This window comes from Aethalodelphis obliquidens, unplaced genomic scaffold (assembly GCF_003676395.1).
Source record: "Aethalodelphis obliquidens isolate GAN/ISIS:26980383/991018 unplaced genomic scaffold, ASM367639v1 scaffold104, whole genome shotgun sequence".
Classification (NCBI taxonomy): domain Eukaryota; kingdom Metazoa; phylum Chordata; class Mammalia; order Artiodactyla; family Delphinidae; genus Aethalodelphis; species Aethalodelphis obliquidens.
In genome coordinates this window covers 2,667,381-2,684,847 of record NW_020838048.1, presented here as the reverse complement: position 1 = coordinate 2,684,847, position 17,467 = coordinate 2,667,381, and the positions used below count along the sequence as shown (strand labels likewise).

The window sequence follows — 17,467 nt, the reverse complement described above, 5'->3', positions numbered from 1 at the left end:
CTTTGAAACGTTTACTGAAGATAAAATTGGCTCTGAGGAAAATATGTAATAAACTTAAGAAGCTAATAATCATAGGAAAAAAATGATTAACAGCAGAAGCACACCAGAAATGGCTATGAAATCAATAGAGTATCTTAAACAGGCTTTTAAGCTGGAATAGATGTAGTCATGCACCTTTTAAACAAGCGCTCCTTTGTTCTATTTACATTTTAATGCTGAGTGTGACTGTCTTGGTAGACTTGACATCAATGATGCTGACTGTAGGTTTTTTTTTTTTTGCAATACCGAAAGAGAAATACACCAACAAAAATACTTTAAAAACTCCCAAAAAACAAAACAACAAAAACCCCGCACTGTTGCCCTTGCTCCGAATGAATGATCATGTCTGCAAGGGCAGGGCGATCATCCTCCCATGTTGCCTACATCACATGCTTGTGTATAAAACAGTCCGTGTAAACTCTAGTGGCTTAATACATGTAAGCCTTGGTCACGTATTTATCTGGTATTTACCTCAGAGCCCCATCCTAACACAACGGTCTGCTAGTAACTGCTCCATCAGGAACGAATGGGTGAGTGAGTGTGAGACCCCCTCCTTCACTTTGCCTGTGGAAGAAATCATCAAGGCAGCCCAGAAGACTACAGATACAAATCTTCCATTTGACATCTGTCTGAACCAAAATGTTCATAAGAGTCAAAAGGCAGGGGAGCAAGAGGTATTTCTCAGATGAATTATAGTTCCTATAACTTGCACACATAAAACAAAACACCTCCAAATGACAAGGCTCAAGACTGCATTTACGGTTGCACCAGTGCAAGTCAGTAAGAAATTACTGACTCATCAAAAACCAGCCTTCTTCTGCCAGCTGGGGTTCCTCCATGTGCTCTTTTATTTTTTTTAATCTTTTAAAAATTTATTTATTTATTTTTGGCTGCGTTGGGTCTTCGTTGCTGCATGTAGGCTTTCTTTAGTTGCGTCGAGCGTAGGCCACTCCGCCACAGTACGTGGGCTTCTCATTGTGGTGACTTCTCTTGTTGCGGAGCACGGGCTCTAGGCACGTGGGCTTCAGTAGTTGTGGCACATGGGCTCAGTAGCTGTGGCTCGCAGGATCTAGAGCGCAGGCTCAGTAGATGTGGCACACGGGCTTAGCTGCTCCACGGCATGTGGGACCTTCCCGGACCAGGGCTCGAACTTGTGTCCCCTGCATTGGCAGGCGGATTCTTAACCACTGCGGCACCAGGGGAGCCCTTTTATTCATAGGACACTGTTCATGAATTGTGTCTTCATTGAAGTGTTGCTCTTTGAAGGCTATGAAAGCCGTCAGTGGGGAAATGAACGCACAGTTACTGACGAGAGGGGTCTGTCCCTTTCAATACTCTAGGAGGCTGCTCTGCAGCCCTGGTCCTAAAAACAGGATATTGAGGCTTCAGGAAATTTCGGGTCCTTCCTTGGTTCTTTAGACGAGAATACTGTCAGTGGCACTTCCTGAGTTCATTCTATAGCAAACACACTAAAATGTGCCTCCAAACAATTCCTCTGATGATTTGACAAAGTGACACAAGTTCGGTCTAGGTCCTCACAATTTTTCTGTAACTCATGTTCAGTCTTAGCTTCGAGGCAAGAAGATAGTAGATTTAACACTCTCTGCATAGGGAAAATCAGAGAATCATGCATCCTCAGACACAGAAGGTCAAGTACTCACAGACGTAAGAGTCCCTCAAAGCACAGAAGGGTGACGTCCATCAGCAAATATTTAGGGCACTCTGCCTTCTGCCTGGACTGTTCCCCGGGGTCTCTAAAGTCCACTTATGGCTTTAAAGGCAGCTCTGCTCAAGGACTGGCAGTCAAGCCAGGTCTTGAATGCGTTTCCTAAAGGTGTCCCCCCATTTTCCTCTTTTATCTGTGACTACGGCCTTCAGCTTCTACAGTTAATTGACGATGGATTTTTTTAAAACTGTGACGCCACAGCTCGTTGGCACATTGTTGGGCTTGTCATATAGCTTCCTTTGTGTTGCAACTGGCACAAGATCAGAGCCACACTTGTGAGGTTCCTTAGCCAAGGTGGCGCTGGGGATCCAGAACTATCCACATTAGAAGAAAGAGAATTAGAGTGACCGAGCACCCTGGCGTGCCCAGGACTGCAGGCTTTCCTGGGATGCAAGACTTCCAGAGGTAGCACTGAGAAAGTCCCCTGCAAGCCCAAACAAGTTGTTCACCTGATGGAGAAGGAACCATCTTTGCCACATTAGGACCACAGCCTTCAGTTAGTAGTAGTCCAACTATATCTAGCATAGAGGTCATGGCCTGTTAAAACTGCTGGGGACTTTAGCAATCATCTACCCCCTCTTTTTCACAAAGATGCTCAGACTCAGAGTGGTATAGACATTTCCCCCAGGTCACACAGCTTGCTGGCAGCATATCAGGAACCAGACCCTAGATCGCCACAGTCCCAATTTTGGGCACTTTCCACACTGCATTACATTTTTTGCTTTGCCAGTCTCTTTCTATTGCTCTTGCAGAATGAGTTCAGCTGGGTTTTCTTCTGACCACAGGACTTAGCCGTTAGAACAGTGAAAACTGCTGTTTATATTGGGCACTGCTTTTTTTTAATGTTGGGATAGTGAATGGAATCAGGTTGCTGTAAACAGCCTCAATTGGTCACCATCTCCATTACCACACGTCATCCATTCCTGTCATTTCTACAGCCCAGCAAAGTGTCTTCAACATGCAACCATTTGTCATCACCAAATGCTACCCTTGGTGGAGACGGTCACGTGCCAGGACAATGTACCCCTGCGTGGGTGGATCGTGTTTGTGACTAGCTCAGAGGCACATGGATTAGCATCTAAAAGTGCACGAAAATCTTGCTTCTTCATACTTAGATTCTTTCAAAGGGAAGAAATAAGATGCCTGTTCTAAAAACTGAGGTTAATGTACACAACAATCGGTTCTAAGCTCTTTACAGATATCATCTCATTTACTCATCACATCCTCTGAGAGAGGTACTATTACCCCATTTCACATACAAGGAAACTGAGGCACAGGGGGGGTAAGCAACTAGCCCAAAGAGGTTTTGTTGTTGTCGTTGTCTTAACTCTAGTAAGTGGTGGAGTCTGTTTCTGAGCATCACGCTCTTTCAGGAGAGAAAACAAGAGCTCAGAGGTGACAGTAGATCAAACCAATCCAGAATGTGGACTTGGAAAGCAAGGGAAAAGGTGGAGGGCTGTGTTCCCGGGGTGCAGGAGATAAACCAATTAGGTGAAGATCTGCAGTGAAAAGGAGCGACTCTGTCAACTTCTGCATGCAATGTACACAAAGGATAAGGCAGTACGTTTCAGCCCGAGTTCCATCTTCATTGGCTATCCTCACTCTAACATAGTAAGTACCAGACACCCTGTGCTGTCCTGCTTCAGTCCATGCTGGAGTACAGCCAGTGGTTCTGGAAAATTCTGCCGTGAAGTACCATCGGTAACAGCAGTCCCTTCACAAAGCCCTTTCTCACCTCCCCAGCCTCATTCGACCCTCTGAACCTCTTAGTGTTGCATCTTCCCCTTGGACGCTTAGCCTGTCCAGCCACTAGGTCAGCTGGTGGGTTGGATAGGACCTGCCATATGAAATCAAACACTTCCGAGGAGGTGTGTGTGACAGGATTAATGAGGTGAAACTGTAACGCTGGTGACGTGATTTTGGTGTTTCCATCTCTCCATTTTCTTCCTCCCTTCTATTACATTTTATCCTGTTTTGTCTTAAAACTGTGATCTTCTCCAGTGGACTTGGTTTTAGTTCTTTATATTTCACTGGGACTTTTTAAGACAAACTGTTGTCACTCTCAGCATTACCCACACTTTAAAGCTGAGCTTTCCTGGGAGAACCATAATTAGAAGTTTACTTTGTCCAGGACTTCCCTGGCAGTCCAGTGGTTAAGACCCTGCACTTCCACTGCAGGGGGCGCGGGTGTGATCCCTGGTCGGGGAACTAAGATCCCACATGCTACACGCAGGGTGTGGCCAAAAAGAATTTTTTTTACCTCGTCTCCACGAGAGTAACTTAAAGCATCACAGAATAGGTGACAGTTCCTGGTGCTTCTGAAATCAAAGCATGTGAAAAACTTCTATGGGGCCTACATTTAAGTTTGGTCCATTCTAACCTATGGGTATTGAACACGACTACTCTGATGTATAAACACACAGTGCAATCTTCAATTTTATAGGAAACATCTAGCATTCTTACGTGGCCCAGATATTATGCTGTGGGGCAAGGAGAATGCTCATCGGTTCTTCGGAAACACCTTCAAAACGGAGAAGAGCTGACTTCAGTGAACTTCTGGCTTTTCTGTAACTTTATATGCTGGGCTACAGCCATGATGCGGCAAACACTTCAAGGTACCCATCAGAACACATCACTCCATCAAAACATATTACTCCACAATGATGATACAAAGTATGAAAGAAAGAAGGAGCATGATTTTATTGAAATGTTTTTAGTACAGTGTTGGAAGATCTTCGAATCCTATTCTAAACCAATACAAGCACTGCAAATGACGTAGTTCCTCAATCTATTTGACATCATATCTACCAAAGGAAAGTTATACTACGAACCTCTTTAAGTTGGTTAATGTAACTTAAGTTGGAAACTGAGCAACTTTGGTATATTCATATTTCTCTGGCTCCCCTTTTTGGTTAGATGTACGCCAAGTCAACTGCCATGCAGCAGAGTCAGACAGGAGCAATATATTTGGTGGTTTCACTGAAATGTTTCCGCATAAGCAGCAAGGGATGCACAAGTTCTGGGATTACGCTGCTCTCAAGGCTGTCTTCATCATCTTTTTTGAACTGGACCATCAAATAGTTAAGGGCTACATTGCCGCCGTGCAGGGCTACCTCTAGTCTATTTAGTTGACAGATGTACCAGAAGTACTTTAAAATACAAAAGTGGAGATAAATAACCATAGAAACAATCAGTTCTTAATTCAGAGAATGACAATACCGATTTTTATCTCTTTATCTGAAGATCATTATTTTAAAACTAGCTCTATGTGTTAGACTCTTAAATCTTAGATGAAATGACTACCTTTAAATCAACTGGTTTTAGTCATTGTCATCATGTCCACACTGGGATGCGAAGCTGTCTACCTGCGTGCGTTCATAACTACATTTTCATTTCTCTATGCATAGAAATTTCAAGAAATACAGATATCACTCATTTGTCCAAAATAAAAATTACATACATCTAAATAGGCTCTTCACATATCTCAAATCAACTCTTGTCTAGATAACGTCCATCGTATTGAATAGCTGACCTTAACCAGGCTACACTAGGATTTTTTCTCAAAAGCCCTCTTAAGGTACAGCAAAATGCTAGTCTCTGCGATGACTAAGATGATACTTTTAAACTTTGATTCACCCTCTGCTGTACTGAAGTCTGAAACCTTAAAGACTGTTATTCAGGTTTGTCAACAACTTAAACAGATTTCATTTTTCCACCCACAGAATTTAGATCAGAGACTTTCTTCTCTCCAAGTTTTGAGATTCAGCAGAAGGAGATTGTTATTTATTATTCCTGGGCTTTGTCTGTGCAGGCACATTTTCTTCTTTGGGGGTGGAAGCGCTCAGTTGGTTGTCCACCAACGTGCACTTAGGAAAATTCAGAGTTGATGCTTGCCGCCTGCCACCGGAGATGGGCGCGCCTCACTCAGCAGCCGTCAAAAGCCACCTGTGGATAAAGCTATCTCCCCTCCACCATCACTCCTGGGCCACCATTTGAACATTAACTTCATGGAGCAACTAATGTTTCCTTATTTGTCCTTTTTTTTCTAGGCCTTTCTCACCCACACTTTTCAGGTAACTGCTTTAGTTACAATAATCTGTTGCCTAGAAGGCTTGATACTTGTGAGTACAAAAGGCAAAAGACCATGAGATCAACACTAAGGAAATAATATTTAAATATGTATTTGGAGACACCCACAAACAATTCATCTTTTTCTCATGTTAAAAGCAAAACAGAGATCAGACTAGTAAATGTGAGGGGACTTAGCGAAGAAGTCTTTGTTGTGACGGAAATCCACAACATGAAACTCTTGGAAAAAAGGCAAAGTAAAAGCTAGAGCTAAAAACAGGACATTAAAAAAAACAAGATGGCAGGACATGAGGTGCATCTGGGATGGACACAGCATGAATGTGACAGTGTACTTGCAGACTACCTCAAAACAGTTTCTCTGTCAGCTCTATTGCTGAGCATAATTTTGGAATTTTAGAACAAGGTATTTCAGATAAGTGACAGTTACGATTTTTAGAAGTGGCAATAAAAAAATACTGAGCTACATTGCCTCTGATATGTCTAATGTTTACCAAAATTAAACGTGTCAGTGGCCATCTTCAGCTACATAAAATTTGGTCCAAATTAAGCATAATAACCAAAATGGTTTCTTGGAAACCTGATCACTAAAACAAATACTCAAAATTCAGGGTATTAAAAATTCTCTAAGGTTGACTTAGAAGCAAAAGGCTAATTCTCTACAGGGTTTCACCCAAATGTCCACAGGCATTATCATTTTATATTTACACAGAGGCTTTAATCTGAGCTGACCTTTGGTAACCCTGAAATACATAAACTGTGAACTTCCACAATGGAATTATAAACTTGAAAGTTGTGGCCTCAAAGCACTGACAGAACAAAGGAAAAAAAGGTCACCTATCAGAACAAATCACGATAACAGAAACATTTCTCATTTAAGACTGTTCACTTAAAGATCAAATAACCACTGCCCTCCCCACCAAACTGAAAATAAATGGTCGGGAGCTTTAAGAGGGGGAAAACCAGTGGCCCTCGGAGTATACAAAGATCTGATGCTTTTGCATTAATATAACTACTTAGTCCTAAAGCTAATAATCAGACAAATGCACGCAAGTCAGAAGCCAGAGTAGGCTTGCTTCCACACCTCACATCCTGGATTTACAGTGGGACGTGGCTGAACAGGTAAGACACAGATTCACCGTTGTGGGTCCTTCGAATCGCCTCGGCCAGGATCATCGAAATGTCAATAACCTAAACACCAATGAAAAGACAGAAAAGAGGAGAAGAAAGTGGGACATCTCAGTGATGTTTAATTGGAAACTTAGAAGCCAGAAAGCCTAGAAACGCTTTCTCCAGCACATAAGATGTGCTACTATCGAACCTCCCCACAGCCATTTCTTCTGAGAGGACTGACAGTTTTGGGTCTGTCTTCAAATTACAATCCTGTACGGGATCCTGGAAGTGAGATTTTTCAGTGCAGATACTTCAAAGGCTTTTCAGGGCCGCTGTTAACCAGAGACATCCTTTACTTTCAGTGTTTGTTGTTTTAAAATTAATTTTACTCAATCATCATGTGGAAGGTTTTTCTCTCTCTTGGTTTCTGAAAACACAGAAACTGTAACGTCTGACAGCACAGCTGTAATCATCTAACTCCGGGGTCAGCATGAGAACAGCCATAGACAATACATAAATGAATGGGCATGGCTGTGTTTCAGTAAAACTTTATTTACAAAAAGAGATGGTGGGCTGGATTGGGCCCGGGGGCCTTAATTTGCTGACTCTCAACTACTGAGAATCAGACATGAAAATCTAAGGCATAGCTATTCTGACCATTTTCTAATGAATCTCCTGGTGCCGAATGAACTGTGTTGCTCTCTGATGGATGAGAAATCACGAAGCAGATCACTGATCCACCTTCATGCTCTAATGATGGGCATGTAGGCTTCCAGCAATGAAAGGACTTGCCAAGGTTCACCAAGACACAGAGGCAAAACGAGGACTCAAACCCCTTCAACTTATTTCAGGCCAGCTGGTGTAAAGTGATCACTGCCAACTCTCTGGGGGCCTCCCAAGGCAGGAGGGATAGAAGGAGTAAAGCTAAGAGACCCCTGGCACAGCCAAGCTGCTTGTTTTCCTCCCCATTTAAAAACCTGTGGCAAAATACATGTACCACAAAAGATGCCATTTTAACCATTTTTAAGTATAGAACTTACTGGCATTAACTACATTCCCAGTGGTGTGTAACCATTTCCCAAACTTTTTCATCGTCCCAAACGGAAACCCTGCACCATTAAACACCCCGCTCCTGGTAACCACCACTCTACTTCCCCTTTCTATGAATCTCACTACTCTAGAGCCCTCAGCTAAGTGGAATCTAGTTTACGTATCACACAATATTTGTCTTTTTGTGACTGGTTTCTTTCACTTAGCATACCGCTTTCAAGGTTCATCCATGTTGTTGCAAGTATCAAAATCTCCTTCCTTTTTAAGGCTGAGGAATATTTCATCGTATGAAGAGGCCACACTTGGGTTAACCATTCAACTGTCGGTGGACATTTGGTCATTTCCACCTTTTGGCTACCGTGAATAAGGCCTGCTGTGAATGTTCGTGCATAAGGTTTCGTTTGAACAGCCATTTTCAGATTTGGAGGAATAACCCTAGAGGTGGACCAGGGGGGTCATGTGGTAACTCTGTTTAGCTTTACCACAGCCTGTTTCTTAATGTTCTTTACTTTGGCTTTATTCACTTACTATTTATAACTTTGACCTCTGCTGGCCCCAGCCTTTCCCAGACATCTAACATGTATCATACCTTCCCATTACGGGAAGCTACAACCTCTACTGACATCTGCTTAGCAAGTGGTCACACACACAAGATGCGAGTTACCTCCCTGCTTGGCTCTGCCTGCAGTGTAGCCAGTACCTGAATCTTGGAGCAGTGTTTCATTTTGTCCTCTTGGGGAATAGTGTTTGTCACAACAACAGCCTCAAAGGCGGCATTATTTATTCTGGAAATAGCTGGCCCAGAGAAGATCCCATGGGTAAGGATAGCATAAACTTTGGTGGCTCCGGCCGAGAGTAGCCTATAAAATAAAAGAGAAAAAAACTAAGTGCACACAAATATTCTTGAAGCATTCTCCCCTCAGTGTGAATTTAAAAGCAATAGTGTGTTCCATAAAGGAAAACAGGGAACCAATTTCACTCACATTTATCAGTCTAAAACAGGATCTTTTAAGGTATGTGCTGGCCAAACACTTTACATTCCCTTAAATCAGGGATTATCAGCCTTGACGTTGGGCCCGGATAATTCTTTGCTGTGCAGCACATCCCTGGCCTCTACCCAACAGCAACACCCGTCCCCTCAGTTGTCACAACCAAAAATGTCTCCAGATATTGTCAAATGTCTCCCAGGGAACAAAACTGCCCAGGTTTAAAAGAGTAAAGCCAAAATGTCACCATGTTGCCATACAATCAATACACAAAACTGAGGTATTATACACTCTTTGTTTCGTTCTGTCTCTGAAACCGGCTGTGCATTCTACCCTCCCAGCACATCTCAAGTCAGACGGGCCACAGTCCACGCGTTCTGCAGCCGTGCATGGCTGGGTGGTGGCTCCCACGCGGAACAGCCCAGCTCTAAGTCCCTGGAAGCCAACGCTGAGAAGGCTGGAGTGAAGGCAAGCCAAGGAAGCGAGGGCCTGAAGAGGCCGAAAGACTGTCTTTTTCCTCCTGTGCTCAGTTTCAGGAGAAGCACCTTCCCTGAACTTCTTTAAAAATACACTGAAAGTTCAACCTTGAAAATGAAAACCAGGCCATAAAGGACCACAGTTTTTTCCCTACCGAGAAAAAAAAATAGGCCTAGAATTGACTTTGGTCTGAAAAACTACTACTAAGCTATCAGTAATAATTAGGAAAAGTGAGCCGAGTTTTTTAACAGCTGACATTCTTCCTTTCTTAATGAGACGCCCTGACACTCTCCTCAGGGGTCCCAAACCACACGCATACTTGTCCGCAGCATGGCAGATGGTGCCACATGTGTCGGCCATGTCATCCACAAGGATGGCCACGCGGTCCTTCACATCGCCCACCAGCACCATCCGGTCCACTTCATTTGCCTTCTTCCTCTCCTTGTGAATCAAGGCAAATTCCACATTCAACCTGTCTGCGATTGACGTGACCCTGCTCAAAGACACAGACAGACACGGACTTAGAGAACAAGCTTATGGTTAGCAGGGGGAAGGTGGCAGGGAGGATAGATTGGGAGTTTGGGAGTGACATGTACACACTGCTATATTTAAAACAGATAGCCAACAAGGACCTACTGTATAGCACAGGGAACTCTGTTCAATATTCTGTAACAACCTAGATGGGAGAAGAATTTGAAAAAAGAATAGATACATGTATATGTATAACTGAATCACTTCGCTGTATACCTGAAACTAACACAACACTGTTAACCAACTATACTCCAATATAAAATTAAAAGTTAAAAAACATAGATAGGGAAAAAAATTAGACTAATTCTGAAAACGTATTCCCAAAATTATATTAAAAAACTCTAGATTCATTACAAAAAAAAAAAGACACAGACAGATACATCAAACACTGTCAATACAAAAAAACTTGTGTTCTTCACAGCTGTATTTTAGGACTGTCGTGACCAGCCATACTCAAGATAATGCAAGAATCAGGCCTCCCTTGCAAAGCCAGGCCTGGTCTGGGATATGTATTAAGCGACGCAAGGGGAGAAACATGCTAGGATGTGGCCTTGCATTTGTGGCAGCTGGGGAAGAAAGCCAGGGCGCCTTGACCATGGGCTAAAACTCCTGGCTAAGCAGCTGACACTCAACAGGTTAGTGTTCATGGGTACCTTTATTTATTTATTTATTTTTTTGCGGTACGTGGCCTCTCACTGCTGTGGCCTCTCCCGTTGCGGAGCACAGGCTCCGGACGCGCAGGCCCATCGGCCATGGCTCACGGGCCCAGCTGCTCCGCGGCATGTGGGATCTTCCCGGACCGGGGCACGAACCCGTGTCCCCTGTATCGGCAGGCGGACTCTCAACCACTGTGCCACCAGGGAAGCCCTTGTGGGTACCTTTTAAAGTGAGGGGCACAACTAAAAGCAAGTTATTTAGAAAATACTAACTGCTCAGTGTAGGGAGCAGCCAGTGGGGACAAAGTCCGGGTGAGCGCAGCCATGTAATCTGTACGCTTAGGACAACGGGCTTCACGGGACACGAGGCCTCCGGACACGGTAATCACAGTCCAGGCCTCTGCACAACTAGGGCAAATGCTCAAAAGTCATCAGCTCTGAAAGGCCTGAACTGGCAAAAGGAGGAGAAGGTGGCAGGCCAGGCTTGCTAGTGAGCCTGGAACATTCCAGATTTTTCCTGTGAAGAATAGACTTCAATGATGAAACAGTGCAAAATAACACCATAGACATAAGGTGACATGAAGATTTTCCCGTTTCACTTTTTGAAATGAGGGTCACTCCTGATGCAATTCAGCTGAAAAACTTTTTATCGAGGGACCAAAACATACACACTCACACACCCTAATTTAGTATGCAGCGACTGGAGGATGCAACCTCTGGACGCTTTTTAAGTCGTGGTCCCATTCACTGCGTCCTCCTCAGCTGGTAACCACGAGTGGCGCCCCATGCGTGCTCTGATCAAGCCGAGTGTGGCCAAGGCACTGAGAGGAACCCACTCTCTGGGGCCAAGAGCGCAGCATGAAGGGGACTGTGTACCACAGGTTACACCTGCTTGTTTCTGAGAACATTCAACAAGTATTTTTTTAAATTGTGGCATATATATAACTAAATAGAATTTGAATGCTGACCAAGATTTTGCCCCATAATCGCCCTAAAACATATACTACTATCTATATGCCAATTTCATAAAAGATAAGCCATTTAAACTCCCATTAAGGAAAGCTAGTTTCTCAGAACGCAAGACAGGTTTTCCCAAGAAAGACTCTTGAACACCTTATGTACGTGCGTATACATTAAAATTCTGTTTATTTGTAAGGACCAGGAAGATCTCAGTGCGGTGGGGAAGCGCCACCACTGGGGCTGAAGTTTGAAGCAACTCAAGTCCAAGCATAACCTGCGTTCTGCCATGTGATCCGCTCTCCTAAGCCTGTGCACAAACACACCAGCAGGGGCGCGGAGGCCTGCGTGGGAAAGAAGCTCAGGTTTTGGGGGTTGGGGACAGGCGTGGAACATGAGTGGGGGAGCTCCAGCCACTGCAGGTACCCAATGGTAACATCAGAAGCAGAGAATAAAGGAAAATATCCCTGCAAAAAGCCCCCTGGGTTGCGAGAACATTCCTATTTCTCCGCAGGTTCCAACTCTTCTTTTCCTGGTGTATAACTGAGACTTAACACCTATTCCTAACATACGATGCTGAGACAGTGTATCATATAGAAATCTTGGGTGGAAAAAGCTAGGACAAAAATAATACATAGTTTGATTTCCATTTCTTCTGGATACACTATTACATTCTCTTTAAAAGAAAAGAGAAAAAAGTCAAATCTGAATTATTTAGTTTCACCAACTTCCCAGACCAGTTTTACGTTAATACTGACTATCTCAACAGTGGTGTGTTTCCTAAGGTTTATTTTTTTCTACCCACAAGTGACCTCTTGTGGCGATATTAAGTTTTGTGGGGATACTAACTTGTACCTGGAACAAATCAAGCCTCAAAGTTTTTTCTATGACAACAAGTTCCAATTTGTCAGATAGATATCTATTTTTCTTGGTGAAATACGACTTCTTGCATCAAACAAAGAAGCCACAGATAATGTCAACTGTACGTATCATGCGTTACCTGCGAGGCTATTTTGTCGGTTGGGGAACAGCTTACTCCAGGATATGAGGATGACAAGAATGTGTAGCAAAAACTGGTGAGGAATGGAGGTGACAAAAAACCGGAAATGCATGCCCCTAAAAAGCCTGCCTCTCCCGGCAGAGGGGGAGCAGGGGTGATCGGAGCGGAACTACTCTGAAGGGGATCTGAACAAAAACAGCATCTTGCTACTGGCCATTTCCTCTGGCTAGCTGACTCTGCATTTTTTGAGCAGGAGTTGGCAAGTAGATGGGGGAGCCTGGTATATAATAAAAGATGGTATTTCAAATCAATGTGAGAAAAATTGATTACTGAATAGTTCTGGGGACAATTCAGATAGCTGGGGACAGGGGGAGTTGGATTCTTAATTCACTCTTTATTCCAAAACAAATTTCAGATGGAAGAAAAATCAAAACATTAAAAAGGAAAAAAGCAACCCTTAAAACATATGAAATCATGGGAGAAGAAAAATGTTAAGGGTGATCCTTCATAAACCCAGAAGCCATAATGTGAAACAGAGATAAATGTGAGTACATAAGCATGTTTTAAAAGTCTTGCAGAGAAGAAAAATACAAAAAGGGAAGAAGTGAAAAACTTGGGGACTTACTTGCTACACACGAGAAGAAAAGATGTCATTTCTTGCCTGCACAGAACTCCTAACAAGCCAGAGGAAGAGGCCTCCAGCTGACAGAACATGCAAAAGGTAAGAACAAAATATGAACGTGCTAGAAGGAGCGCTCAACCTTATGCACGCAACTGCAATTTACAGGAGGAGATGCCATGTATCACTCAGCCGATCTGTAAAGTAAAAGAAGTCCGATCATCTGCTGTGTAAGCAAGCCTGTGTACAAAGTCACTGGCATCCATACTTGGGAATGTCAACTGGTCTATCTTCTTTTTTTTTTTTTTTTTTTTGGTACACAGGCCTCTCACTGTTGTGGCGTCTCCCGTTGCGGAGCACAGGCTCCGGATGCGCAGGCTCAGCGGCCACGGCTCACAGGCCTAGCGGCTCCGCGACATGTGAGATCTTCCCGGACCGGGGCACGAACCCATGTCCTCTGCATCGGCAGGTGGACTCTCAACCACTGCACCACCAGGGAAGCCCTATCTTCTTTTTTTTAAATTGAAGTATACTTGATTTACAATGTTGTGTTAGCTTCTGGTGTACAGCGAAGTGATTCAGTTATACATATATATATATTTATATACTCTTTTTCAGACTTTTTTCCATTATGGTTTATTACAAGACACTGAATATAGTTTCCTCTGCTATACAGCAGATCCTTGTTGTTTATCTATTTTATATATAGTAGTTTTATCTGCTAATCCCAATGGTCTTCTTTCTTTTTTTTTATATGTGAATTTTGAGTTCATATATTTTTTAAATTAATTAATTTATTCATTTATTTAATTTTTGGCTGCACTGGGTCTTCACTGCTGCACGCGGGCCTTCTCTAGCTGCAGCAAGTGGGGGCCACTCCCCGCCGCGGTGCGCAGGCTTCTCATTGCAGTGGCCTCTCCTACTGCAGAGCACAGGCTCTAGGTGCACGGGCTTCAGCAGTTGTGGCGCACGGGCCCAGCTGCTCCACAGCATGTGGGATCCTCCCGGACCAGGGCTCGAACCCATGTCCCCTGCATTGGCAGGCGGACTCCCAACCACTGCGCCACCAGCGAAGCCTATCTTCTTTCAAAGACCAAATTTTGACCCTGTCCATCAAAACCTAAATAGCTCATGCCCCTGGACTTGGCAACAGCAGTTCTAAGAACGCATCCTACTTGTACAAGTATATGAAATGTGAAAGTGAGTGTCGTGCTGCAGGAATGTGCCTAAGAACATAAACAACAGCACCTACTAAAGAGGAACGTGAGACTGGTTAAAGGAATCACTACATCCGCACCCAAGGGCCTATCACCCAGCTGCGAAAACCAAGAAAGCAGACCTACTGCACAGCTGGGGAACTGTTGCTAAGGCGGAACACGCTTTGAAAAAAAAAACAGCAAAGAAGTATGTGCAGCATAACATCATCTGTGTGAAATAAAAAGGGGGGGTATATGTTTGAAAAGCATAATTCTGACTTTGGGAAGAATAGAGGTCCCTCAAGAAGGAAATGGGAGACATCACCCTATATATAAAAAATAGGGTTGGGGGCTTCCCTGGTGGTGCAGTGGTTGAGAGTCCGCCTGCCGATGCAGGGGACACGGGTTCGTGCCCCGGTCTGGGAGGATCCCACATGCCACAGAGCCTGAGCGTCCAGAGCCTGTGCTCCACAACGGGAGAGGCCACAACAGTGAGAGGCCTGCGTACCACCACAAAAAAAAAAAAAAAAAAGGGTTGGGATGGAAAAACACAAGGCCACAGAAGTTTGTGGAATCTATTATTCTTTTGGCCTGTTAGCTATCAAACTGAGTTGTTCTGGTCAAAAAAAGAAATATGCCTGACACGAAAGCCACTTATTTTATGATCCATCCATATGAACCGCCCAGGGAGACAATTCCCTAGACACAATGGAGATTAGTGGTGGTCACAGGCTGGAGGGAGAGGGAGTGGGGAGTGACTGCAAATGTTCTGGAATTAGACAGTGGTGACAGATGCCTAACTCTGAATACACAAAACCCACTGACCTGCGCACTTTGAATGGGTGAATTGGAGGTATGTGAATTACATCTCAATAAAGCTGTTACTAAAAACAAGTTACGCCTTATGCTCCCTCGCAACCCACTTGCTCACCTCTAACCTTCGAGCAGGCCAGTGCATTCGCCTGCAGATGCCACTGTGTGACTTCAGTAAGTTTCTAAGTAACTGCAAGCATCTCCAAGAGAAGTTACTCCAAAACGTTGCTCTCATTCCCCTGTTGCCTTAAGCAGACAACACTCTGGGTTGCTTGCACCCGAAGGGGAGCTTTTAAGTTCGATTCTAGGTCCTTAGCTTGGCCGTGGAAGGGATGAGGGATGGGCATTTGCATTTTAAAGTTGTCCCCAAGCTTGATGGTCACCACTCTCTCGTGGCAGGTTTACTAGCGTGCACAGACTTACGAGCTTCCTTGCTTTCTCACAGGACTGGTGGACGGAGCTCTCTTTCACCTCTCCCTCCCTGACGGAGGCCCCTGCCCGGGCATTAAAACTTCATTCCGCTCTTCTCCCCGCCAGAGAGCAGCTGCACAGTTCTACAAGGTGACTCTGACTCACTGAGTCTCGGAGCACAGTAAAGCACTCTGCATCAGCGTTCCCTCATCTTCACCCCGATCCTCAACTGTCTGTACTGATTGCTCTTTAATTCCTTGAGTCTCTGTAAAGCCCTCTGGATTTGCTTCTCAGTACGATTATTTATGCCATTCAGTGCACCTGCGCTCTGATGCTTTTAGTGCCATGTCAATTTCCGTCCAGCATCCTCCTTTTACAGCCCAGTAACTGTCCTGTTGAGCCCACGGGGCTGGCTGCCCGCCGCCCTGTTATCTGCAGGCGCTGGCTCTCGGTGGGCTGCGCCCCCTCGGCTTCCTAACTGGGATAGTCAGGCACAATGAGGTGGTCTTCAGCGGGGAGTGCTTACTGAACAGCTGGGCTTGTGGAATTCTCCCTCGGCCGTGGCTCTGTGGCCTGGGGTCAATTTTCCCAGCATCGGGAAAGACTGGCTTTCCTCCCCAGGCTGCAGGGAGGGGTCTCCCTGCCATCTCCCTTCTGTCTGGAGGCCCCCATGAGGGCATTATAGCCTCTCCCAAGCCACCCGCCTCTTCCTGGATCTGACACCCATACCCCAGGCCACCCCGAGCACGGCTGTCAGCCTTCTTTATTTCTGGGCCACAGACATCTCCCTTTCTTTCCGGCTGCTCTGCGGACACGCATTTTAAAATTGTTCTATCTTGGCTTCCATTTCTAAATGTTTGTAGTAAGAAGAACTAGCTTGGTCAATCGTGTTGTTAAGTAAAAGCCTTATTTTCCAATTAGGCTCATTGCTTTTATAATCAGAAATGAAAACTTAAAAAACTCAAAACAGGGCTTCCCTGGTGGCGCAGTGGTTGAGAGTCCGCCTGCTGATGCAGGGGACACGGGTTCGTGCCCCGGTCCAGGAAGAGCCCACATGCCGCGGAGCGGCTGGGCCCGTGAGCCATGGCCGCTGAGCCTGCGCGTCCGGAGCCTGTGCTCCGCAACGGGAGAGGCCACAGCAGTGAGAGGCCCGCGTACTGCCAAAAAAAAAAACCAAAAAAAACCTCAAAACATTCTTTGCTGAAACCAAACGTCTGTGTGTATTTTTTTTTTCTTTCATGAATGATGAAATGTTAAAGATGACAGCTCTCTGCTCTGGAGGTGAAGCCTGTTGGCTACTTACTTGCTTATTTGCAAAATAAACTGTTCAGTAATTGAAGACATGCTTCCTTATCTAACACATACGGAAAGGAAAAAGCAGTCGGCAAACACACAAATCTAAATCTGCCTCATGCCGCCTGGGCCTGTGCAGTACCTTTTGGCGCCCCCGGCGTCAGGTGAAACAATGATGCAGTTTCTCCACTCGGTGATGTTCTCCCGAATCCACTGCAGGACCGCGGGCTCCGCGTACAAGTTATCCACGGGGATATCAAAGAACCCCTAAGGGGAGAAGCGGGTGTCACGTTATTGCAGGGTTTTTAAAAAGATCTCTTTCATGAGATAAAACTTGAATTTTTTATTCAAAAGAAGCCTTTTCAACTGACTCCCCTTTTTCTTTTTTTTTTTTAAATTGAAGTATAGTTGACTGACAAGGTTGTGTTACTTTCAGGTGTCCAGCAAAGTGATTCAGCTTTTTATATATATATATATATATATATATATATATATATATATATATATATATATG

General features: G+C 44.5%; 1 protein-coding gene across 4 annotated transcripts in view; it reads right to left on the bottom strand.

Annotated features, from left to right (window-relative positions):
- Positions 1 to 4,441: 4,441 nt before the first annotated feature.
- The window catches only part of PRPS2 (phosphoribosyl pyrophosphate synthetase 2), a 28,007-nt gene continuing 14,981 nt past the window's right edge, over positions 4,442 to 17,467 (bottom strand). For all 4 annotated transcript variants that reach the window (XM_027096586.1, XM_027096585.1, XM_027096587.1 and 1 more), the window contains 4 exons: positions 17,096 to 17,220; positions 9,797 to 9,970; positions 8,715 to 8,874; positions 4,442 to 7,042 (listed from right to left, as the gene is read on the bottom strand). In XM_027096586.1, coding sequence (XP_026952387.1) covers positions 6,950 to 7,042; positions 8,715 to 8,874; positions 9,797 to 9,970; positions 17,096 to 17,220 — 552 coding nt within the window. In that variant the 3' untranslated portion in view covers positions 4,442 to 6,949. The remainder of the gene's footprint in view (positions 7,043 to 8,714; positions 8,875 to 9,796; positions 9,971 to 17,095; positions 17,221 to 17,467) is intronic.